The 24,958-nt window shown below is 50.4% G+C and overlaps 1 protein-coding gene across 21 annotated transcripts in view; it reads right to left on the reverse strand.

Moving 5' to 3' along the window:
• The window catches only part of ARID1B (AT-rich interaction domain 1B), a 449,775-nt gene that overhangs the window by 17,884 nt on the left and 406,933 nt on the right, over positions 1-24,958 (reverse strand). For 15 of the 21 annotated variants that reach the window (XM_051855227.2, XM_051855222.2, XM_051855223.2 and 12 more), the window contains 6 exons: positions 21,342-21,451; positions 20,472-20,630; positions 13,863-14,072; positions 11,360-11,564; positions 467-605; positions 81-253 (listed from right to left, as the gene is read on the reverse strand). In XM_051855227.2, coding sequence (XP_051711187.2) covers positions 81-253; positions 467-605; positions 11,360-11,564; positions 13,863-14,072; positions 20,472-20,630; positions 21,342-21,451 — 996 coding nt within the window. The remainder of the gene's footprint in view (positions 1-80; positions 254-466; positions 606-11,359; positions 11,565-13,862; positions 14,073-20,471; positions 20,631-21,341; positions 21,452-24,958) is intronic. The other 6 variants (XM_070073344.1, XM_051855218.2, XM_051855229.2 and 3 more) reach the window with 4 other exon arrangements.

Below are 24,958 nucleotides of genomic sequence, written 5' to 3' on the forward strand. Positions count from 1 at the left end.
AAGGGCCAGGTCCTGAAAGGTGGCTGAGCCAGCAGCGGCTTGCCTGTGGGTACAGCGAGGCGAACGCCCTCCGCACATACCTTTTCTCATTCCACCAAAGGGGTCCTTGTTGGGCTCATAGGGCATCCTGCCCATCATGTCTGGCATGCTCACGCCCTGCTGGTACGGCGCGTTCGGCGTCACGGAGTTCCGTTTGGGGAAGGACGAATCACCCACATCTGAGAACGGGTCGTGCACGCTGATTGTACTGCTTCTGAAGAGATGTGAGAATGGCGGTTAATGACACGGCACAGTGTCCACACAGTAAAACAGTCTCGAGATCTACAAACGAGAAACCATCCACACTACAGCATCGTCCATAGACTCTAGGGAGAAGGCATCTCCTCCTTCTAGGACGTTGGTGCCAGAAAATGAAAAGACTAACCAATCCTGATTTTGCGTGGCCCACGGGGTTGTGAGGACGTACCTTCCACCTTGCATCGGGGTCATCTGTCCGTGAGGGGTGGAGGCTGGGGTCGGGGGCTTCAGGTCACCTGGAACCTCCGCCATGGAATTGCTGCCGGTTGACTGGGGGGTCTGCGGGCCTTGCAAGGATCCTGAGTTAGCTGATGGTGGTTGCACCGAGGGAAAATGGGGAAAACACTGGAGGTTACCAAGTAAGCTCCTGTTTGCTAGCGATGGTACAGAGAACCTGAACTGAGACGCCACTCTACTGGAAAGAGTAACAGCACCCAGTGTGTGTGAAGTCAGTGTCCTCACACTGGTTCTGGTGAGAACCGCTCAGACCCCTGGCAGCAAACCATTCGGTAATGCGCTCCATCTGTGAGCCTCAAAACCATTTCAGCCTCAGGCTGGGTAACTGTTTTCCTGTGTATTCATCCCAAGACAATAATCTAACAGAAGGAAGGCTTTGGGCATAAGAATGTTGATTTCAGTGCTGTCTATAATGGAGATAATCTAAAAGTAAATATAGAAAATTGGGATAAAAAATGTCGGTGCTATTTTAGGAAAAAATTAGAAGACAGAGTTCTGGGTCTTGGATAATGAGAAATGTTTAAGCTGAAAAACAATGACGCAGATGGATCACAACGTGCCTCAGGTCATTCTGTCAGCGTCTCAGGATCCAGACGTGTCTACACTTGGTCATTCACAACAGTCGTCTCCTGAGCTACAACATCAGGTTGTTGGAAAAGCCTAAGACATCCCAGGGTACATGGAGAAGCTTGTGGTAAACCAGCATTAAAAATAGGCTTGTTTTGGTACAAAGAATTTTTGAAATCCACACATAGCTTTCTCAAACTATGCATTTCCCACTTTCAAAGACCTATATACTGATTAAAGTCCTCCAATGTCGCCGGAGTTCAGAGATTTGGTTTTCACTACAATTACATCATAATAGAAGAGCTCAGAATTGAGAACGCTTTCTTAGCAAGTAGAAGTCCGGAAAAAATTAATTAACCGCACCTTGTAGGAAAAAGCACTTTACGAGCGCCTGTTTTATGATCTAGCCTAGCTGTTAGCGCGTTAGCTGTTCAGCAGATACCGGCTTCGTTTATTCATTAAACAAACGGCAGGTGCAGGGCTGCCCGTCTGCCACACCGGGTCACACGTTAGTCCTGGTGCTTCCTTGCCTGGGAGTCCCCAAGACTCGCCACAGCTCCCCTGGCTCCCCTCGTACTGTGGGGCAAACGCAGCACAGTCCGTCACCAGAGGTTTCGGAGCAACCCGCGAGGGAGTCGGGAACCAAAGCGAGGACAACACTTCCACCGGGGAAGCCTTGGTCAAACCGATCATCTCTGGCCACGTTAGGGCTGCCTGGTCCCTGGCAGGGCCTGATGGTGCATGGGGCCCTGGGTCGTGCACAGTGACCCAGAGAAACTCGCAGAGATGCAGAACTTAGATCTCTTTAAGGAAAAACTGATTCACTCACGCTTACACAGCAAATTGTGGCGCAATCCTGGAAATGCATGTTAAAAAGGCAGATTTACTAAAAGAATAAAGTGGTGCCTTACAAACACGCCAGGAGCAACCTGCAGACACAACTGTTCTGTGTGCTGGAGGAGGCTCGGCGTGGCCCTGGCGGAGAGCTCCCTCCAGGCCGTGATTCCACAATGACCCTTACTTACAAGTACTCACATTTGCAGCTAATAAAAAAAAATTTGAGAAATTCTTCTCTCTTGCCAGTGTTTTTTTTCCTTTCCTTTCAGGGAAAAAAAAATGAATGCAACCCCTTGCAAGTCCATTCACTGAGGAGGCTGGCGCGTTCTCTAGGAGCTCCCTGCCTCTTGCCAGAAGCTACACATGTATGCTCTAAAGTCAACAATGGGAAGGTTACTGAAGGTTAAGTACATTCACACACTTCAGACTGCACACCAGGCTCCTAGCCGAGAAGATAACTGACGCACGAACCCGGTGCCCTGGTTCTGGTGGGAGGGGTTTCCGCAGGAGGGCACCCAGAGGTCAACCAGAGGGCACCTTTGTTTACACCCCAACCCTCTCTCATTTATCTTCCGCTGAGGATTCCCCCGCTGGATCCACGACAGGTTCTGTGACATCACCTGTCAGCTAATATTAGAAAGCCAGTCCGCCACCTGCCAGCGAGATGGATGAGAGTTCGGTTACAGACTTACTAATTGCTTCCTGGAGCCTCCCAGCCAATGTCTTCTTCCCTCCAGCCACGAGAGGACTGGCCCTGGGGAGGCCGCCTTCCAAACCCCTCTCCAAAGGGCCAGGGGTGATTACCAGGAAGCCCCACAGGCACCACGGGGATGCACACCACAGCCCAAGGCCTTCTTTCTGGACTGTGGCTCTGGTGGACAGGACCTGTCCCCCCATCCACTGGACAGTGGCTGAAAAATGCAGCCCCCAAAGCAAGGGCATTCTGCCTCCCAGGGCTGGACCCAAAGTCTAGATCCATGGGGCCACCCACAGCGGGAGACTGGGCGCGCTCTCTGAAGACGGCCTAAGTGCTGGAGGAGTCAGTGGCTTGGGTGACCACTGGGAACACAGTCTGGAATGCATCTTGAGAATGCCAGCTTTGTGCCTGGAGGGGCTGGCAGGGAACAAACTGTCATTTTGTCCTTCTGTGAGAAAGTGACTTCAGAAAACACACATTTTGCTAAAAATTCATTTTTAAGAATTCAGCCCCAGAACTACGCTCACACACTCATGTGAGCTAGGGGTTTCACTTTAGCTTCTGAGAGCTAACACTAGAAGCAGCCCCCACCCTGGAGATGTGGGTAATGACCCCACTATGCCCTGCCACACCAGGACTATAACAATCTGTCCTAAATGCCTCGGGTCCACTGGAATCTACCCCGTGCACAGGGAAGGCCTGCCTGCATCCACCTCTCTGGACCCACACCCTGCAGAGTGAAGTCTCTGGTACACCTTGTCGTCAGCCTCTGAGGGTGACGCTAGTCCTGGGACTGGGGCTGCTGTCCTGTTGGACTCTCCTGGCGGGACCCGAGGAAGGGTATCTGCATCACACAGTCCTGGAGACACAGCAGCTGGTGCCACCAGCCCCAGCAGCACTCGGGCTCGCTGACAGGACAAGGGGCAGCCACCCTGTCCCTCAGCACAAAGAACAAGGCTCTGGACATCATGTGTGCCAGGAAGACTGACCCCGTACTCTCTGTGGACCAAAGACGCACATCTAAGGAAACCCTGTTCACCTCAATGCCACACTTGCATCGCTATGAACTGCAGATTATACAACTGCGTCACTTACAGACACAGCTGATGTCGGCTAAGACAAAAGAAACTGGGCTGGTGTTGAAGCATGGTGGGTAAAGCTGACACCTACAATGCTGGGATCCCATACGGGCCCCAGTTCAAGTCCTGGCTGCTCCGCTTCCAATCCAGCTCCCTGCTAATGTGCCTGGGAGAGCAGTGGAGGATGCCCTAAGTCCTTGGGCCCCTGCGCCCATGTGGGAGACCATGGAAGAAGCTCCGGCTTTGGACTGGCCCAACTCTGGCTGCTGTGGCCATCTGGGGAGCGAATCAACAGATGGAAGACTTCTCTCTCTCTCTCTCTCTCTCTCTCTCTGTCTCCTTTTCTCTCTAACTCTGCCTTTCCAATAAATAAATAAATAAATAAATCTTTTAAAAAATATTGAAATCACTCAGAGACTATACTCCTGGCTCACCTAGAACCAAAGCCAAAGCAACAAGCCAAATGATACCCTGCATTCCAGCAAAACCATAAACTTTTCTCCAATGAAGCTACTCCACGAAGGAGGGCAGTGTATATCAGATGCAGGGGGACACAGGAGACATGAAGAAGGTAGCTTGGCACCTCCCAAAGAACACAATACTCCTCTAGCATTAGATCCTGGACTGAAGGAAATCCATGGAATGATAGATAGAGAATTCAACATAACGACTGAAAGGAAACTCAAAAGGGATGCAAGCGAACACAGACAGGCGGGTTAAAGCAAAGAGCACAGCAGTGAGCGGCATGAGGAGGACGTTACTGGGGACACAGAACTCACTGACAAAACCAAACAGAAATCTTGGAGATGAAATCTTCAATCAGCGAAATAAGAAATACAACTGAGAGCTGTAACAGCAGCATAGACCACGTGGAAGGGATTTTCTGACCTCGAGGACAGCAATTTTCAAAGAACCCAACTGGGCAAAAATAAAGAGAAAATAATTTAGAAGAATGAAGAAAGTTTATGTGAAACATGGGATACCATTAATGACCAAATACTCATATTGTAAGTGTCCCTGAAGGAGAAGAGAAGGAGAAAGGAGTCGAGAACCTGCTAAGTGAAATAACAGTTGAAAACCTCCCAGGTCCTAAAAGACACACGGGCATCCGGGTATGAGAAACTCCCAGAACCCTGAGCAGACTCAACCGCAAAACGTCTCCTCTAAGGCACATCGTCATCACATTGTCTACCAAAAGTCAGACAAGGAGAGAATCCGAAACTCAGTAAGAGAAGAGGGTCAAGCTACATATAAAGGAAAGGCAGTTAGATTAACATCAGACTTCTCAGTGGAAACCCTACCGGCCAGAGAGAGTGGATGACATATTCAAGGTCTTAAAAGAAAAAAACTTGAAACCAAGAGTATATGCAGTGAAGCTATCCTTTAAAAGTGAAGGAGAAACAAAGTGTTTTCCAGATAAGCAAAAGCTGAACACACCACCACCAGACTAGCCTTACAAGAAATTCTGAAGGGTGTCCTGCATGAGAAGTTAACATGAGGGCCAGTGCTGTGGCGTAGCGGGTAAAGCCACTGCCTGCAGTGCCGGCATCCCACATGGGCACCAGCACTCCGTTCCACTTCCAATCCAGCTCTCTGCTGTGGTCCAGGAGTGCAGTGGAGGATGGCCCAAGTCCTTGGGCCCTGCACCCGCATGGGAGACCAGAAGAAGCTCCTGGCTCCTGGCTTCAGATCGGCGCAGCTCTGGCCATTGCAGCCAACTGGGGAGTGAACCAGCGGACGGAAGACCTCTCTCTCCCTCTGCATCTCCTTTTCTCTCTGTTAATTTGCCTTTCAAATAAATAAATAAAATCTTAAAAAACAAAATCTAATGATGTATCTTGAAGATATAAAAACAGAAACAAAGCAAACCCGAAATAAGCAGGAGGCAAGAAATAATAAGGATCAACACAAATAAGTGAAATTGAAACAAAAAAAATACAAAAGATCAACAAAACAAAAAGTTTGTTTTTTGAGAAGATAAAATAGATAAACCTCTAGACAGACAAAGAAAAAAAGAGAAAAAACTTAAATAAATAAAATTAGACACGAAAAAGGAGACAGCACAACCAACACCATTGAAAGATAAAGGATCATAAGAATCTAGTCTGAAGACTACATGCTAATAAACTGGAAAACCCAAAGAAATGGATAAACTCCTGGATTCATGTAACCTACAAAGATTTAGTCAAGAAGACACAGGTAACCTAAATAGACCCATAACAAGCAATGAGACTGAAGCAGTAATCAAGTCTTCCATTAAGGACAAGTCCATGACCTGATGGTTTTGCTACTGAATTCCACCAAACATTCGAAGCAGTAACTCCAATACTCTTCAAACTATTCCAAAATATTGAACAGGATGGAACCCTACCAAACTCTTTTTTTTTTTTTTTTGACAGGTACAGTTATACAGTGAGAGAGAGAGAGAGAGACAGAGAGAAAGGTCTTCCTTCTGTTGGTTCACCCCCCAAATGGCCGCTATGGCTGGTGCTGCGCTGATCTGAAGCCAGGAGCCAGGTGCTTCTCCTGGTCTCCCATGGGGTGCAGGGCCCAAGCACTTGGGCCATCCTCCACTGCACTCCTGGACCACAGCAGAGAGCTGGCCTGGAAGAGGAGCAACTAGAACCTGGAGTACCGGCACCACAGGGGGAGGTTTAACCTAGTAAGCCGCAGCACCGGCCTCCTACCAAACCCTTTTTATGATGCCAGCACGATGTTGATACCAAAACCAAAGACAAGATAGGAAAAGAAAACTACAGACCTCTGTCCTTACTGAACACTCGTGCAAGGACTCCCAGCAAAACACTAGCAAATCAAATCCGAAACCACATCAAAAGATCACACACCATTATCACGTGGGATTTACCCCAGAAATGCAAAAGTGGTTCAATATTTGCAAATCAATAAATGTCATAAACCACATCAACACAATGGAGAATGGAAACCACACGTCATCTCAACAGATGCAGAAGCGTTTGATAAGATTGCACACCCCTTCAAGGAAAAAACCCTCCAAAAAGCAGATACAGACGGAACATTCCTTGACATTATAAAGCCTACGTATCAGAAACCAACAGCAAGTATCATACTGAATGGGGGGAAAGCTGACAGCACTCCCCCTCAGATCTGGAACAAGGCAAGGGTGTCCACTTTCTTCACTCTTATTTGATACAGTTCTAGAAGTTTTAGCAAGAGCAATTATGGAGGAGAAAGAAACAAAGGGCATCAGAATGGGAAATGAGGAAGTCAAATGATCCATGTTCGCATATGACACGATGTGGTACACGAGAAACCTAAGCACTCCACCCAAAAGCTATGGAACTGATAAACCAATTCAGTAAAGCTGCAAGTCACAAAATAAACATACAAAAAACAGTCACTCTTTTGTATGCTAATGATGAACTCACAGAGAAAGAAATTCCATTCACAATAGCCACAAACAAAAAAATCAAATTTTTAGGAATAAATTTAACCAAAGAGGTGAAAGATCTCTACAGTGAAAATTATGAAACAATGATGAAAGAAATCATCAAGGACACACACAAATGGAAAGATATCTTGTTCCCAGATTGGAAGAGTCAATACCATGAAAATGTCATACTACCCAACGCAATCTACAGACTCAATGCAATCCTATCCAAATACAATGGCATTCTTTACAGAATTAGAAAAAGCAGTCCTAAAATTCATGTGGAATCACAGAAGACCCAGAATGGCTGAAGTGATGCTGAACAAGAAAAATCAAGCTGCAGGCATCACAATACCTGACTTCAAAGCATACTACAAAGCTACTGTAACTAAAACAGCATGGTACTGGCATAAAAACTAAAAGATAGATCAATGGAACAGAACAGACAGCACAGAAATTAGTTCACATACATACAGCCAATTGATTTTTGACAAAAGTGCTCAGACCATACAGTGTAGTAAGGCTAATCTCTTCAACAAACGGAGCTGGCAAAAGGGTGTATACATGTAGAAGAATGAAATTAGATCTGCAACTCTCACCGTATACAAGAATCAACTGAAGATGGATCAAAGACCCAAATTTAAGACCTGAGACTATGAAGTTGCTGGAACAAAAGGTAGGGAAAGCACTCCAAGATGTTGGTATAGGGGATGACTTCTTGGATAAGACCCCCAGAGCAAAGGCCAAAAAACAAAACTAAACAAACGGCACTATTTAAAACTCAAAAGCTTCTGCACATTAAAAGAAATGATCAATAACGTAGAGAGACAGCCAACAGACTGGGAAAAATATTTGCAAATATTAATATCCTGAATATATATGCAACTTAAAAATGGCACACACAAAAAAACAACCAATCCAGTTGAGAAATGGCCAAAGGACTTCAACAGACAGCTCTCAAAATAAGAAATACAAATGGCCAACAAATACATGAAAAAAGATTCAATATCACTAGCCATCAGGATCACCTCACCCCTGTGAGAGTGGCTAAAATCCAAAATATACAGAGTAACAAATGCTGGCAGGGCTATGGACAAAGGGGAACACTTATCCACTGCTGATGGGAACACAAATTAGCACAGCCACTGCGGAAAACAGTGTGGAGGTCTCTCTCTCTCTTTTTCTAAAGATTTAATTTATTCATTTGAAATGCAGAGTTACTGAGAGAGAAAGGGAAAGACAAAGAGAGACAGAGATCTTCCATCTACTGGTTCACTCCCCAAACAGCTGCAATGGCTGTGGCTGTAGCCTGCAACTCCATCTGGGTCTCCCGCCTGGGTGCAGGGGCCCAAGCACCTGGGCCATCTTCTGCTGCTTCCCAGGCCATGAGCAGGGGCCTGGATCAAAAGCAGAGCAGCCGGGTCTGGAACCAGCACCCGTGTGGGATGCCCGCAGGTGGTGGCCTAACCTGTTATACCACAAAGCCAACCACCTGAATGGGGAGATTTCTTAACAACTAGAAACAGACTTGCCGTATGATCCAGCACTCTCACTGCTGGGTATGTCCACAAAAGACTTGAACACAGTGTATCCAAGAGAACCTGCACCACCATGTTCATAGCAGCACTGTTCACAACAGCCCAATGTGGAATCAACTCAGGAGTCCATCATCAGATGAACAGATAAACAAAATGTGGCATATATACACCTCGGAATATTATTCAGATATAAAAAAGAATGAAATTCTGTCATTTGCAGCAAAATGGATGCAACTGGAAGACATCATGTTGAGTGAATGAAGCCAGACCCAGAAAGACAAACACTGCATGTTCTCCCTGATATGTGGGAGCTAAAATCTAAAAGCCAAACACACACGGGATGTCTGTGTGTATCAGTATTGCTGCAAATACAGTTTTGTAAAACTCTGTTTCATAACTCTGTCAAACCAATGGTTAAGAATGTTACACTTCTACAGTTTTAATGATCTGTGATTACTTTAAAATTTACTGTATGTATATGGGTGAAATGGCCATTTTTCCATTCAACTATTGTTTATAGTCATTGTCTGTATTCTCACCAAACTAGGGTCGTTCTGCCCTTTACTTGTTAGACTTCTTATTGGGTGAAGTATTAAGCCTTTTTACTTTAATGTAAATTCAAAATATTTTATCTCAAAAAAAAAAAAAAAAAGAGGGAGAAAGAAGGAGGGTAGGAGGGAGAAAGGAAATATTACTACGTTCTTAGAACTGTACCTACATACCACAATGAACCTGTTAAAACTGTAAGTTTCCCAATGAAGACATACTTTTTGATATTTCTGTGAAGTATCAAATATTCAATTATATGTGAACGGGAAGCTTGATGGATTGAATTGTTAGAGATCTGAATTGATTTCTGGACAATGTGTGTGTAGTCATGAATGAAAATAATGTGGATTCATAAGATAATAAACCCAAAAGTCCAGTGCCAAAAAATCCACGAGTCCCTGCTGTGACATAGAGCTGGGAGTCACTTTATTTCCCTTCTCTGCTGGGCGTGTTTTGGGACAGCGTCCTTAGTGACGGCACGGGGACCAGGGAGGGCACCTGGCGAGGGGGGCAGGGCAAGGTCTGGTCTGGGAGCACAGTCCTGGCCATGTCCATCTGCGCGCAGGCTCTGCCGTGCTGCCCAGGAGGAGGGCAGGGGCGGAAGCGCCCATGGCCCGGTGAGGATCTGCGCCCCCTGGGCAGTCCTGGGGAGAGGCAGGAACCCCCGGACAGAGCCGCTCTCCCCTCGTGCAGCCTCGCAGGTGCCCATCAGGTGCACCCTCAAGCCTGCAGGCATCACCACGTTGGGTCCTACACCCCACTGGGTTTTGTGTTGGAAAAATGGGTTCCGAGCTGCGCGAACGCTGCTTCGCACTCTGAACTGCGTGTGATGCTGAGGCTCTAAAGACGAGCTTCCCCGGCTCCTGGGGCAAGCCAGAAGCGGCTGGGGCTGCGGCTCTTTCAGGGCGGGGTCCTGCCTGTGCTACTTGGAACCTGCAGGCCTCAGTGGAGGTGCGTTCACAGTGCACTGGGGGCCTGGAGTGTTCCACAGACACCCTTGAAGAGACTCCTCAGACGTCTGCCGGTGGCAGTCACGCGCCAGCAGCTGGAGGAAGGCCTTAGGGAGACTTGCCGGGCTTCTGTGTGTCAGCTTGCTACCAGTCACAGGGCAGGTCCTGCGAGGCGCCCTCGCTGGGGCCTCCGTTAGGCCTCCTACTCCAGCCATGCGGCTCTGACCGAGCTCCTTGGGGCCCCGCATCTCTGTTTTGTCATGGACCTCAACGCCTCTCAGCAGCGGGCTGCTGTGCGGATGAAATGAACACGGCGTGACCTGCTGCGTGTGTCAGGACACACGGCTGATGGCGACCCAGCAGGAGCAACATGCGTGGCTCCCCGTCTCACGTGCAGGGACTGGGGACAATGAAGCGCTCAAGGTCACGGGGCTAGGAGGCGGCCAGAGACAAGAGAACGGCGGGATTAACCTGCGGGAGGTCACCGCACAGATCCAAGGAGGACACCAACTCCTTGAATGCAGCATTTGGGAATTTCGAACGTGAGACCCTAACAGGTGGGACAAGGGCCCAGCAGGAGGGCTGGGAAGAATGGCAGGGTCTCCAACAGGTGCGGAGAGGTGGGGGTAGCAGTCCTGGCCCTGTGGTTTGTGGATGAGCACTGAGGTGACCCGCCTAACCCTGACTGCTGACTTGGGGGTCAGACCGTGTGCCCCATAGCCTCTTGCGGAAATGAGACCCCCTGAGCTTGCACCCTGACAGCTTGCAGAACTCCCCCAAAGTGAGACCTTGCCGGGCAGGCACATTAAAAACCGAAGGCAGGTTTCATTTTGCTAAAATACAAACGTGGGTGTCCTCGAGAGAGGAAGAAGGGCTGGCACAGCCGGCTGCTAGGCTGGGGCGGTGGCCTTTCCAGCCCACAAGTAATGAAACAGGTGCGTGTGGCTACTTCTTCTGTACAGAGTACGGGAATATTTTAAAACACTTGTGCCAGGAATAACGCTCAGAGCTCCAAAGTCTATTGGACTAAGTAAAGGAAAGTCAAAGAATGGGGCCGTTCAAGTACTGCGCGAAACGGCAACAGCCCCGGTTCTGCTTTCTTCCCTCGCAGTGCAATCAACAAAGCGCCCCAAGCCTCCTCCCTTCACTGCCACCAGAGGCGCCCCTTCCTGGCCGGCAGCTGCAGCGCTGTCACTTACCAGGAGATGGCGGCTGGAGCTTGGGCTGCTTCTTGGTGTCCCCGGTGCTGAAGACTTCCGGCGGGGGCTCCTCCCCTCGCTCGATCTTGCACTCGAAGGCAAACAGGTACTGAATATACTGCTTTTTCAGGGAGCTCGCGGCGCTGCTTGAAGTGCCAACGTTTAGGTTGGTTGCCAGCTCACGCCACTTCTTGTTTTTATTAACCTAGCAAAAAAATGCCAGGATCATTGGTTTGCAGCAAAGTGGCTTGTTTAAAGCCAGGAGACAAAAAAAGCACTTAATGTCTTGGTTTACTTTTTTTCATTTGCCTCTTTTAACTAATGCTCATTACTCCCACTCAGTAGTGCACAGACAGCATTTACAGTTACAAAGCCATTAAGGAACCTGCTGATACCTACAAAACAGCCCGGCTCGGAGGTTCTGCTGCTCTATCTCCTGCTGCCTCACCCCTTCCAGAGCAGCGATGTCTCTGAGCCAACGGACACCCCTGCCCACACTCACCCCCAGCCCACCTCTGATTAAGAAAGAAAGTGTCTAAAACTCAATTCACAAAGCAGTAGCAGCAGCAGCAGCAGCAGCAGCACCGATTTGCAATTGACATTGATACGAAAAGTAATGTTTCCTTCCAACAGCCACAAGCTCCCAGAACCAGCTGTGACTGCAGGCCTCTGGCCTCTCTCCGGGGGCTCTCCTGGGGAGCTGGGCAAGGGTGGCACCCCATGCAAGGTGGGTGAAGTTCCTTGACTGAACAGCCTGACATGGTGACCCTGCCCTCCGGCGGGGCTCTGCTGAGCCCCCAGCTCAGCCCACAGGGCAGCGGCCACCTCCCTGCGTGCCAGGCAGGACCAGCTGGTGTCGCTACCCACACCCAGGCTGGATGCAACACAATGCAGAAAAGAGAAGAAGAAAGAGAAATCCTGCAGCGGTGTGTGAAGACTGAGGTCTTCTTTGAACCTGCTGGCGGCCACTTGGGAACACAGGACCAAAGGGCCAGACCCCCAAGTACTGGGGGAAGGCTCTGCTTCTGACGCCTCCTGTCGGCAGCGCCTTAGGGCTAAGGGGACAGTACTCATGAAATTCTGAGTTTCTGGACCTGAACTTTCTTGCACAGCTCTCTGTGTCCATTTACTTAGTACTAAATGGCGCACGATACACAGACCGGAGCATGGTCCCAGCAACGCCTCTTGGCACTCTGTGTAAGAGGGCAGCAGGCCCGCGGGCTGCCTTGGGAACCAGTGAGAAGTGCCGCTTGGGACGCCTGTGCAGCGAGCCTTTCAGCCCATCGCCGTGGGGGCGCAGAACCTGCTCCCAAGCACACCTGATGCCCACTCAGCAGAGAGCAAGATGGGACACATAGGACAATGCCACCAGCCGCACTCAAGTCACCCTGACGGCTAAGGCAGCAACAGATGTCCTGCTGAGCCAGTCAGGGTGCGCAGCCAGACACGGCCTGTGCTGCATGGGACAGATAAGCAGCATCCAACCGTGTCACAGGCTCGCTGCAAGGGAGGACGGTCGGAGGAGTCTGGGGCTGAGGGGAGGCGGGCAGCCCGGGCGCACCCAGTCGATTGCTTTGCTGCCCACCCTCGTGAGGTCTGCACCCCAGAACTCAGCATCCCCGAGCTGCGGCATGGAGACCAGGGCAGGCCCTGGCTGATGCTTGCAGATTAAAGCCTCCTAACGCTTGTTTTAAATAGCGGGCTTTAGAGTTTCTGCAAGACAGGACACTGTTTCAGAATCAGGCAGATCTGCACGTGCCTCCAGGCCCTGCAGCGCACTGTCACACAGCAGCGTCCTCTGTTCTTTGGGGCTGCTAACCCTGTGTCTTGTAGGTATTTGAAAAGCCAAAGGCCACAGTGAGGACTCACATGTCTGTAGCCTGTCCCCTGTTCTGTGCAGGGCACGTCCATGCCAACCAGACTCCTGCTCAGGACAGGGCAGGGCTACTGGGTCCGGGCACGAGACTTAACAGGCTTCCCTGTGCGAGGTGGGTGGGCAGTATCAGGCAGCTGCAGAGTCTGGAAGGCCAGCGCCTCTGCTGCCCTGCTCCAGGCCAGCCTGCCACAGGCCCAGGCCGTTGGGTGCGAAGGCTTTACTCAAGGACGGCTTAACTCTTTTGATAAGTTGCTCTAGATAGAGGGAAACAATGAATTTGATTTAAATCTAGATTCAGATAATCATGCGCAAAACTTTTCTGGAGTATCTACCATTAACTTCTGGAAGATTCCAGAGAATCCTAGAGCTTTCGGGGAACCTAAAGAAAAATCTAGAGCCCAACAGTCTCACCTTACAGATGAGGAAATGGGGGTCAAGCGGACGACCCTGTGAATGGGCAGCAGAGCCAGGGCTCCGCCCTCGTCCTCCCTACAGCATGGCCTGGGCCCCAGCCAGGAGGTGACTGGCCTGCAGGCTCAGCTTCTCCTCTGTGAGAATAAACACCGGGTGGCTCTCCTACCTCACCAACACGGCCTCTGCATTCACCCGTTCGTCTCTCGTTCTCACCTGTGCCAAGCCCCCGATCTCTTTGACGCAGACGTAGAGTCGGAACAAGTCCAGGGGCTTCTTGCCCACCGCAGGCAGACTTGAGACAGGGGACCCCCTCTCCTCCATGAAGGTGAGGTACCGGTCCACCCACAGCTTCCTCTCGGGCTCGTTCCCCAGCTCATACACCTTGGTGATCTTCTCCCCGGTGGTGGTGGACGAGCTGGACTTCTGGTGCCCGGGAGCAGCATGTGGAGGTGGGGCATGGGCGGCAGAGGGAAGGGAAGAGCGAGGAGACGGTGATGAGCCATCAAACACAGGGGAGAAGAGACTCAAAACTACTGCTATCACACAACAGTAAGGAATGAAGGCTACTAGTTCAGGCACAAACTATACACTTTCTTAATTAAGAATTTACTTTAACTTTAAACCAAGAGCCCAACTCCCCCTTTCATACACTTCAACAGAAACCTTTTTTCCTATGACATAAGCGTTGAATCCCAGAAGGCAAAATTGCAATGACAATTACAATGCTGTGTTTCAAAGTGAAAAGGGCCCTGGCTCACTGAGCCACTCCAGTGAGTTACAAAGCCCACAAAAAAGTAGCATTGCAGGGCCCAGAAAACCAAAAGCAGCCCTCCTACTTTTTTTTTTTTTGGGGGGGGGTGTGAAAACAGGGACATCAACGTGCACCCTTACTGACGCTCTCGGGTCATTTCATTGTTTGAACAGATTCCTTGACCTGCTCTTGCTTCGGCATCAGTTCGCAGGTGGGATCCGCGCTTCAATCACGCGCTGTCCCGCACCTTGAGTGTGACGCCGGATAAACACACGCGGTCACCTCTGTGCTCCTGAGGCCTGCTGTGTCTGCCGGAGTCGTGGCCACCGCATGTCTGCAGCCCGCTCCCTGGATCCTGTGAGGCAGGTGGGCAGCCGTGAACGGCCCGCAGCAGCCCAACCGTGCTTCTCCCCTTGCCCTAGTCTATATGCCTTTGTGACAGCAGCTTTAACACCAGGGTTATTGGGCAACATCACTTCTAGGTTCTTACTAAAGACTTCCTGAACATTTAGTTGTGACTAGGCCCTAGGTTATCATTTGCAACATGTATCTGCTATTTTAGACAGAGCACTTGGTGAGTTTCCTTTTCTCTTTCTTTAGCTTAATGTAACGGTGAACACACTGCTGAAATGGGGGAGGGGCTGACAGCATGCCAGCCACGGAGGTGAGATGTGACCTTGTTTATCAGCCTCCCCTGCAGTCCAGCAGGCCTGGAAGAGGGGCCGAGAACCAAGCCCTGGGAAGAGGCAGCCTCATCTCCCCACTCTCCAGAGCTTCAGGCTGAGATCTTACGTCTTCAGCCTTAGAATTACCAAGGCATGCTCTTTCTATCAAATACACAAAAACGGGCCATGTAGCTGATATAAATAACACATGTAGAATGGTAGGCTACAGAAAAACAGTGTGCTCTCTTTACATCTACTTGGGTGCTCAGGGAGTTTGGCCCAGTGGAGCCACCGTGTCCCACACCGGAGTGTCTGGGTTTGGGTCCTGGCTCCAGCCCCTAACTCTAGCAGCTGAGGTCCTGCCACCCACAGAAGAGACCCGAATGGAAGTCCCACCTCCTGGCTGTGGCCTCGGCCCAGTCCTGCTGTTGTACACATTCAGAGAGTGAATCGGTGGATGGGAGCCCTGCTCTGCCTAAAAAATTAAAATCACTTTGGAAAGAGCTTAAAATGATATATACACGCAGACAGGCACATTTATATACATGCGTGCATATACCTATGTGTACACTAAAACACGGGAAACGGCACACACCAAATGGTAAGGCTTTCAACTTTATCTTCCATATTCGGACACGCAAGGAATGCCCGGCCGGGAAAGACATATTCTAACACACTTCTCAGATTCTTACACTGCTGTGACACTCCTGCAGCGTGGCCATCATAAACAGGACAGCCAGTTTCTGGAGGGTTCTTTCAGAGGGTGTACTGGAAAGGCGGACAGAAAGAGTGGGGCGGGGAGGGAGAGAGAGAGATGGAGAGCAATCGTCAATCGTCCACACATGCACTGTTTACTCCACAAATGCCCACAACAGCTAGGGCTGGGCCAAACCAAAGCCAGGAGCACAGAGCTTTATTTGGGTCTTGTGTGGACATGGCAGAGACTCAAGTATGGAGCCGTCACCACCGCCTCTCGGGTGTGCATTAGCAGGAAACTGGAATCAGAAGCAGAGTTGGACTTGAGCCCCTCTGGAGGTTTCTAAATGCTAGTGTGTGTGTGTGTGTGTGTGTGTGTGTCTTTTGGGGAAGCACACTGGAAAATTGGACCCAGTGTTTTTCCAAAAAATCTGACATAATAAGAACATGGGGAAACAGGGGTGATCACCCAAAAGCACTTTGGGAACAACCGCCCTTTCCACTTCACTTGTGAAGGAGTCAGAGATAGAAGTTTGAGCGTCAGTCTAAGAACAAGAGCAGGACGGCACTCACTTCATCTGAAGGGAGTGCGCTGCCTCGGGGATCCACCTGCCGACTCTGGCCCCGCCTGCAGCGCAGAAGCGCACCAGCAGCTGATCACGCACTGAGCGCGCGGCGCCTGCTCCGGCCTTTGAAAGGACTTGAAACAGGCCTCGGGTAATGACTTACTCAGTGTGCCTGCGTATTTCCCTCATCTTTCTTTGTTAATTAACTCTCACTCATCTCAATTTGTTGTCCTAAAATTAGAAAAATGTAAAGGTAGTAGTTTTAAATCTGTCTTATTTTTCCTAAGTTTTAGAACTTCAAAAAGCATTTTTATGGTGCTGCAATGTAGGGTCATGCACCTACAGACAGGGAAGTGCTCAGGCCCCTGAGACCTGCTCACTAATCCAGAGACCCAGTTTTATTCTACCAGCACCTATTCTATTCTCCCTTTGCAGTATTCTACTTGGGGCTGTGTATGTGGTGTGTGAAGGGTTGATTCGGAATTGCCAACGCTTGGCACAGGTTCTGCACACTTAAGTCTTTGAGAGGTATTTGTTCTATGAATGCTGAAATGGGTGATGAAGATGTGCAGGGGCCGGCGCTGTTGACATAGCGGGTAAAGCCCCAGCCTACAGTGCAGGCATCCATATGGAGCCGATGAGGCCTGGCTGTTTTTGTTTTTGTTTTTTTTTTTTGACAGGCAGAGTTAGACAGTGAGTGAGTGAGAGAGTGAAAGAGAGAGAGAGAGAGAGACAGAAAGAGACAGAGACAGAGAGAAAGGTCTTCCTTTCTGTTGGTTTACCCCCAAATGGCTGCTGTGGCCGGTGCGCTGCACTGATCTGAAGCCAGGAGCCAGGTGCTTCCTCCTGGTCTCCCATGTGGGTGCAGGGTCCAAGCACTTGGGCCATCCTCTGCTGCCCTCGCAGGCCACAGCAGAGAGCTGGACTGGAAGAGCAGCAACTGAGACAGAATCCAGCGCCCCAACTGGGACTAACCCGGAGTGCTGGCACTGCAGGTGGAGGATTAGCCAAGTGAGCCGCGGCGCCAGCCTGGCTGCTCCTCTTTTGATCCAGCTCTCTGCTGTGGGTAGGAAAGCAGGAGAAGGTGGCCCAAATCCCTGAGCCCCTGCACCCACGTAGACCTGGAAGAAGTTCCTGGCTCCTGGCTTCAGATCAGCTCAGCTCTGGCCGTTGTAGTCATTTGGGGAGTGAACCAGCAGAATGGAAGACCTCTCTCCCTGGCTCTACCTCTCTCTGTAACTCTTTCAAATAAATAATTTTAAAAAATAAAATAAAAAGATGTGCAAAGTCTAGCAGCATTCTCAGCCAAGGGCTGAGAAAGCGAAGTGTCCGCTGCTCCCTGACATCTCTGTTCCCAAACTCCCAGCTTGCTCACCAGCTAAATTATCCCCAGAGTTAGCATCTGGGTGTCCGAACAGAAAAGGCTCAGTAGACGGACAGCACACACATTATCGCTCTTATTACTGATGGCCCCACAGGGACCTCAGCCAAATGGAATGTCTGGACGACCGTCTTCACGAGCCACTCCCTGGGAGGACAGTGGGTGAGCAAACTGGAGCCAGGGAGTAACTTTTGCAGGTCACTCAGGACCGCCTAGGACGGCTGCAGGTGTAGACACCGCGCCCTACGGCTCTGGGACTGCAGTGGAGGCAGGAAGGAACGGAAGCTGCTACAGCCCGCTCTCACGGCGCCCCAGAACCTTCCTCGCTGACACCCCCATTCAGCCTGCGAGTATGTCTGTCTGTCTTCCCGGCTGATTCACACTGTGCCAGTCTCTACCATATGCCTGGGAATGTCCGTCTGTGTACGAACAAACGTGTATCTTTGCTCCGAGCGTTCTGTAACCAATCAGGGCTGGTGAAGAGGGACACGTCAAAGCTCAGAGCATCTCTTCGCCCCTCCCAGGTCTGTGGGCACAGGCGCTGCGAGGCACACTGGCGGGAGCCACGTGCAGCTATGCACTGAGGGGCATCTCAGGAGGAGCGGGCAAGAGCTCCCGACTGCAGGCACATGTGGCGCTGGGGTGCCGAGTCTCCGCTCCGCTGCTTCCACAGGCCTGAATCAGCAGCTCATTTAAACAGTGGCTACTTTCTCAATGCACAGCCTTGGTCTAGCACCTTCTATAGCAAAGCACAGCTTCTCTTGTGTTTACCTATACTACCACGGGAGCCCTAGGCTTGCTTGTAAATTATTTTTTAAAATGCTCTTTATTGTCGTTTGAAAGTGGGGAGGGGGAGGGGGAGAGGGACAGAAGGAATGAGGGAGAGAGAGGTATCTTCTATTTCCTGGTTCACTCCCAAGTATCCACAACGGCCAGGGATAGGCCAGGCCCAAGCCAGGAGCCCAGAGCCGCATGTAGGTCTCTCACGGGGTGGCAGGGACACAGCCTGGGCCATCACTACGGCCTCTCAGGAGGTGCCTGAGCAGGAAACTGGAACTGGAAGCGGAGCTGGGACTCTGATACAGGATGTGGGGGGGCTTAACCACTGTGCCAAGCGTCTGCCCTGCTTGTAAACTCTTAAACAGCAAACCGTGATAATCTATGTAGAAATAGTTACAAAAGAACATTGAATTCCAACTATAATTGCATGATAACCAGAAAACGGAGTCAGTAACTCAGTTTTTTTTTCCCCTTTATATTTATAGAATTTTGGTAAAGAGTTTCTTACAGGACTCACTGGATAGAGATAATCTGATGTGGAAACCAAAAAGATGAGTTTTGAAACATTTTACCTTTAAGGGGGTCTTCAAAATATATGCTATGCAAAAACTATGTGTGGATTTCAAACATTTTTTGCACCAAAATAAATTTAATTCCATTTTCCCACTGACTTTCTGAAGTATCCCTGGAGACTGTTTTCGTCTTTAATAATTATTACCTTGTCTTAAAGATCATTATTTTCAACTTCTGAGATTCTCCCTGGGCCAACAAATACATGTTTTTGGAAGTTGTTTGAAGCTAACTGTTAAAACTTCAGAATATTACTAATTCAAAAATACTTTCTCTAACTAAGGAAAAAAAAAAAGAAAAAAGAACACACAAAAAAGGGTAGAATATGGGAAAACAAACCACACAGTGCTGGCTGCCTTCTGAGACTCAAAGCAGATAGCATCCCAGTTCTGGGCCCCTGGCTCGGCTCTGCCTCCCCCACCCAGAAGTTCAAGGCTGCTGGGGGGCGCTGCGTAGCCGGGCAGGGTCTCAGGCCAGGGAGCCCATGGTGCCCCTTCTGTCCCCAGGAAGAACCGGGCCACGCTCTCTGGCTGAGGCAGCGCCTAATTAAGCGCAGCCTCCGCGGGGTGCGGGGTGCGAGTGTCGCATCCCGCACAGCCTCGTTTCTCCTGGCTGTGTTCTTCCACACATCGCCTTACAAAAGTTAGTGTGTTAATTAAGCCTTCTCGGCTAGTAATTGCACGTTGCGTGGGTTTTTTTTCTTTTTTAAAGATCTTTTGATTCCCCATATGACCGTAAAATAAAGGTTACTGCAGCATCATTGCATTTCTTTTTAAATGGCACCGAATGAATTTCCTTAGCAGAAAAACACAGCCCAACTCTATGGTCAGAAGCATAGTAAGGCTACACATCCCCGGATGGGCACAGCCCCTTTCGGTCACTTGTATGTCATCATGGACACCAACACTTCATTTCAAGATTACCAGCAGTTCTGCCCAGAATTTCAACTGGTTTTGAGGAAAGTACACGGTTCACCTGCACACACAGGCACTAATGTTTCTTTAGCAGTCTTGTTAATTTCAGAGACTGATTGGAAAACAAAGCCGGCTGAGGCTGGGCTGAACCGCAGGGCAGGCGCTCAGACTGCAAAGCTGAGCTCCTTGTTTCCAGTGGGCCGTTCTGGAATGGGAGGCTTTAGACAGAACAGCCCTGCACACGGCAGGTCCGGGGCCCGTGCGAACAGAGCAGAGGCCTCCCGCCAGCTGCTCTGGGATGCACACCACCTGTACTCCTGTTGCTCCTCACCCAGTTACTTACACAGAAAACCCTTTCATGGATATATAACGAAGAAAAAGCCTTATAAAACAAATACACAAGCAAGCATTCAAGTAGAATTAATCAATTATCTAAAAACCCCAGAAAAACATAACCAAAAAAACAAAAACAAAAAACAAAACAACCAGAGCCACTTACAGGGCTTGATGGAGTCTTTGGCCAGCCTGGGCTGCTAATGCTATCGCTCTCATCTCCATGAAATGAGGAGATGCTAGCAGAGCTGGGGGACATTGGGGAAGGGACTGGCAGGTTGCCTGGGGTTGGGGGCTGAGAAATACCCTGAGAGCTGTAGCTATCCTGTGGTAGAGGAATAAAAAAAAAATGACAAAGGTAGGGCAAACTTTATTTGAAATAACAAAAATCACATCCATTTAACAGACTGATTTTTATACATTATATAAAGACAAGCACAAACACACACACACACACACACAGAAACACACAGATAAGAAGGTATTAAAACAACATTCATCATCAGGAATCATTGGGTAAGTTTGCGGGTGCTGCGGACGGCCACCAAGCCACCATGCTTCCTTCAAGCTGACATGGAATGGTAAGCATGGGTTACCCCTTATGAGAGAAAGAAAGGAAAAAAAAGCGGTTCACCTTATTTATCAAATAAGGCAGGAAAGCAAAATATTAAGTATGTTGCTGCTGCTGAGGCGGCCCAAACAGGAAGCTACAAACTGAAGGCAGAGGACAATGGCTGCAAGTGTGGACACCAGGCAGGACCCCTTTCTTCTCCCCACCCCCAAAGCAGCTCTCTCTTAGGGGGTCTTGTCCCGCCGCCCCCCGCCCCCGCCATGAGTTAATGCCATAAGAACTAGTAACTTTCAGATCCACGCCATGAACGGGGTGGGGGAAGACAAGACCAGGCACATGTGGCACAGAACAAAGGCATGCAGGAAAGAAACCACTTGAGAACACAAGCGTAGCCAGCCCCCGAGAGAGCAGCACGGCAGCTGGTTGCCAGGCAGAGCCGCGGGCGTGCGGGGGGACAGGGAGTACCTTTGCCTTGCTCTCCGGCTGCACGGGGCCTTCTTCTTTGCCATCTGCTTTGAGAGCCATGGGCAGTTTGGATTCACCAGGAGACATCATATCTGCAAGACCCATAGATGCTAATCGAAAACAGGAGAAAGAGTTTAGGATTGTACGTGTGTGACGTGTCACACCGCGCTCTTGTGCCAGCGCAAGAGGCAGGGGGCACTTGAACTTCCCTTCTAGGAAGAAAAGAAAAAAGAAACTGTAATGTGCAGCACACCGATTTCTGAAATCTAAACAGCACCCCACCCTGGCGATCCTTTTTCTTTTGTTTGAAGGCACTCGGTCGGTACGCGCGAGACCCAAGCCACTGAAGGTCAACTCTTATCAACAGTATTTTTTCCCCAAGATTATGTATGCACTAAAAGAGTATGCCACAAGTGTGTACACAGCCAGCTGTGTACCCTGCACATCAGGTGCTGGAAGCAAATGCTGGACTTGTTCATCTTTTACCTGGACACTAGAGGATTTTGGGCTGCCTTCATTTCCTAAATTCAAATACTCTATGCTTTGTAAAAGTATCTGGCATTCCACATGGCTTCTTTTGAAAAGCTTATCTACTGCATGTGGTCCGGTCTAAGGGTAAGGGAAGACCAGCATAGCAGATGCCCTGAAAATCAATCATCAAACCGTGTTTCTAGAGGGAGGCATTTCTAACGATCCTGCAGTGGGGCAGGAATCTGTGCAGTCCAGCACACAGCTGACCCCGGGCCTCAGCACCAGAGCCAGGGCTGCTTCCTGCACCCAGGCGTCAGAGCGAGGGTTTCACCAGGGAACCGCACTGACTGGGACACGGCTACTGCAGCTTCTCACGGGCAGCTTAGGTTAAAAATAGGGCCGGAGAGCGCTCGGGAAAGGCAGAACAAGGCTGCAGGAGGGGATGGTGCAGCTATCCAGGGAACACACAGCTGAGTTCCTACAGAGCCCCACTGCGAACCATCTGCGCGGCGCTGGGCTGCAGGGGCGAGCGAGACAGCAAGCAGATGTGTGAGGAGTCCGAGTGAGGAAGAGGGGTGGGAGGAAGGCACAGGGAGAGGACGGCGAGTCTTGGGAGTGAGTGGAAACCAGGAAACACTGCCAGGCCAAGGAGAATCTACCAAGGTTTCCCCAACAGCGCCCATGCCACTATGTGCAGATGGCAGTGCCGCCCCACCCAGGCAGGACACCCGGAGCACCATGTGCCCGGGCCGGGAAGGGGGAGCATTAAAAAAAAGGCTCTACAGATTGCCCACTACAAAATGATTATCGCACATATTCATGTATTACTATGTTTTAGAAAATAATTAGTTTTAATTACAGCAGTGAGAGCGAGAGCAGGCTCTGGTGAATTAGCTGGCAAGCTCCGTGGTGCTAATTTGCTAATATCGTTAGCATCACTGCAGGTTGAGACCACAGGTCCTGCCAAAAAATGCCTGCCCGGCCACGTGCCACGCGTCGGCAGCAGTGCCCTCCACGGCGCACGTGGAAGCCCTGTGCTTCCCTGGGCTCGCTGGGGTTTCAAAGCCCATTTGCAGCCTGGCCAGCCCTTACAGTCATCACCACACACACAAATCATAATTGGGATGGTTTTCTTTTTTTCCCCCCCAAATTACTTTCAATACTTAGACTTTAAGAACTGGAACAAAAAGCTTTTTCAAGTGATGCAGCTGCAGAGAAAAATCTATTGGGATCAGCTAAAAACGCTGTTATTTTTGTGAATGTGTGAAACCTCAAAAAAGCAGCTGAGAGAGATTACACCACGAAGACCGCCTTGCTCAGAGTGCTGGTTGCTTTCGTGCAGATTTGTCTCTGGGGTCCAACAAGATATGAATTAGTAAACCTGCCCATTAAAACAGCCTTTCTAGAAGAAAGGGAGGCTAACAAAGCAGGACGCGTGTGAGGAGAGGGGCTGGCTGGCTCTGCAGAGCGGGTCAGCAGCGACGGCAGCCAGCCAGCGCTGGATTCCAGTGTACGGGAAAGCCTCGCACGCATGGCCTGTGCTGCCCCATGGCTGGAACCTCAGGCCTTGCCGATATCTTATGTCTGGATGTACCAACAGTGCCTACTTCATATGTGTTCACTCAATGTACAGAAGAGCAATTTTTAAGTATATAAATGAGTACTATGGTAATTAGCGATGGATTTAAAAACCAGACGTCCATGCGTATAAGCACAGATACTGCTCTGAAAGCCTCCCGTGTCTCCATTCTCTTGGGTATTTTAAGTGAGCATTCTGGACGTGCAAGGAGGGAGACAAAGCGGCACCTGAGAGACAGACAAGGACGGACTCAGAGCAGGAGCCGCGTGCAGTACTTCTGCCTGATGGTGGCCATCGGCCTGTCGCAGACGGACCAGAGGTCTCTCCCGCCTGTGGCTCTGCGGCTTCCCCAGCGCCCTTCTTTCTGGTGCAGCGCTCACTTCTGACTTCTTACCAGAATTCTCAATGAATCACCGCGCACAGCATACGCCGCCCTGGGCAGTGGGCACTGGGGCTCCAGGGCCACTAGTTGTCTCCTTTCCCAGAAAAGACAGACCCCCTCGTCTTCTAAGGACGCGCTAAATCAGGGCGCCGCTCCTCCTGCTGTGGACAGCAGTGATCCAGTATGGAAAGCGCAGGCACAAAAAGAGACTGCAGAGCTGCGGGAGGCCTGCAAACGCATGTCCCGCACTCGGCTCCGGCTCCGCCAGTCAGAGGGAGGAGCAGGCATGACTTCTCAGATGAGTGTGGGCCATGGCCCCACGGCAGCCTCTCCACCCTGCACTTAACACACTCAGAAAGGACACCGAGAACGCAGGACGTGAGGACGACGGCACTTCAGCATTTGCTCCTGTCTCTTCCGGCTTCCTGCCGTGTCCTGACGAGGTGGCGGCATCATTCCCGGAAGAAGGGAAGCAGCCTCGGAGGCACACACGCAGTCCTCCTCTCTTCACAGCAGTCTGCCCGCTCACACGTGGATTCCTGCTTCTGGTGTGCAAGGGGCTGTCTCTGCGTGTGCTCCTGCGCATGTGTGCGCCAGCTTGCATGTGTGGCACATGTGAACATCACACGTGCAAGAGATGGGAGAGAAGCCCCCAAGCGCTCCCGGAGCTCCACAGGCCGCAGGGGTGGGGGGCTCCTGCCCCACGTCCCCGCCCCCTGCAGTCCGCAGCAGCTGCGTGCTAGGGCCTGGCCTCCGTTTAAGAGATCTGGTTTTCTTCGTTTCTAGAGTCCTTTGTATTCAGGGGTGGCAGGGGTGGCTGGCGGTGGGGAGGGGAGGCCCAGTCCACCTAAAGCTGTCAGCTTACAGCCTGCAGAGAAACAGAAAAGCCCGCAACGGCGTCCGCCATGGTGCCAGTGACGCAGACCCTCCTCTGCTGCCCAGCAGCTCTGCAGTCCAGGCACAGCGCTGAACAGCTTTTTGCTTAATTTCCGAACAATAAACTGCCTGGGAAATAGCTAATGCCACACGAGGTTGCGGCCAGCCTGCCAGGATGCGTCTGGGAAACATGCCTCTAACTCGGCATGTTCCACTGGCAGCAGGACCCGGAGGGGCTTAGGCACGCAGGGCCCGGACCCAGCCTGGGAGCCTGGGGCTCTCCACGTGGACCAGCATGCCGGGAGAGCC

Source organism: Oryctolagus cuniculus, chromosome 5, assembly GCF_964237555.1.
Source record: "Oryctolagus cuniculus chromosome 5, mOryCun1.1, whole genome shotgun sequence".
Classification (NCBI taxonomy): Eukaryota; Metazoa; Chordata; class Mammalia; order Lagomorpha; family Leporidae; genus Oryctolagus; species Oryctolagus cuniculus.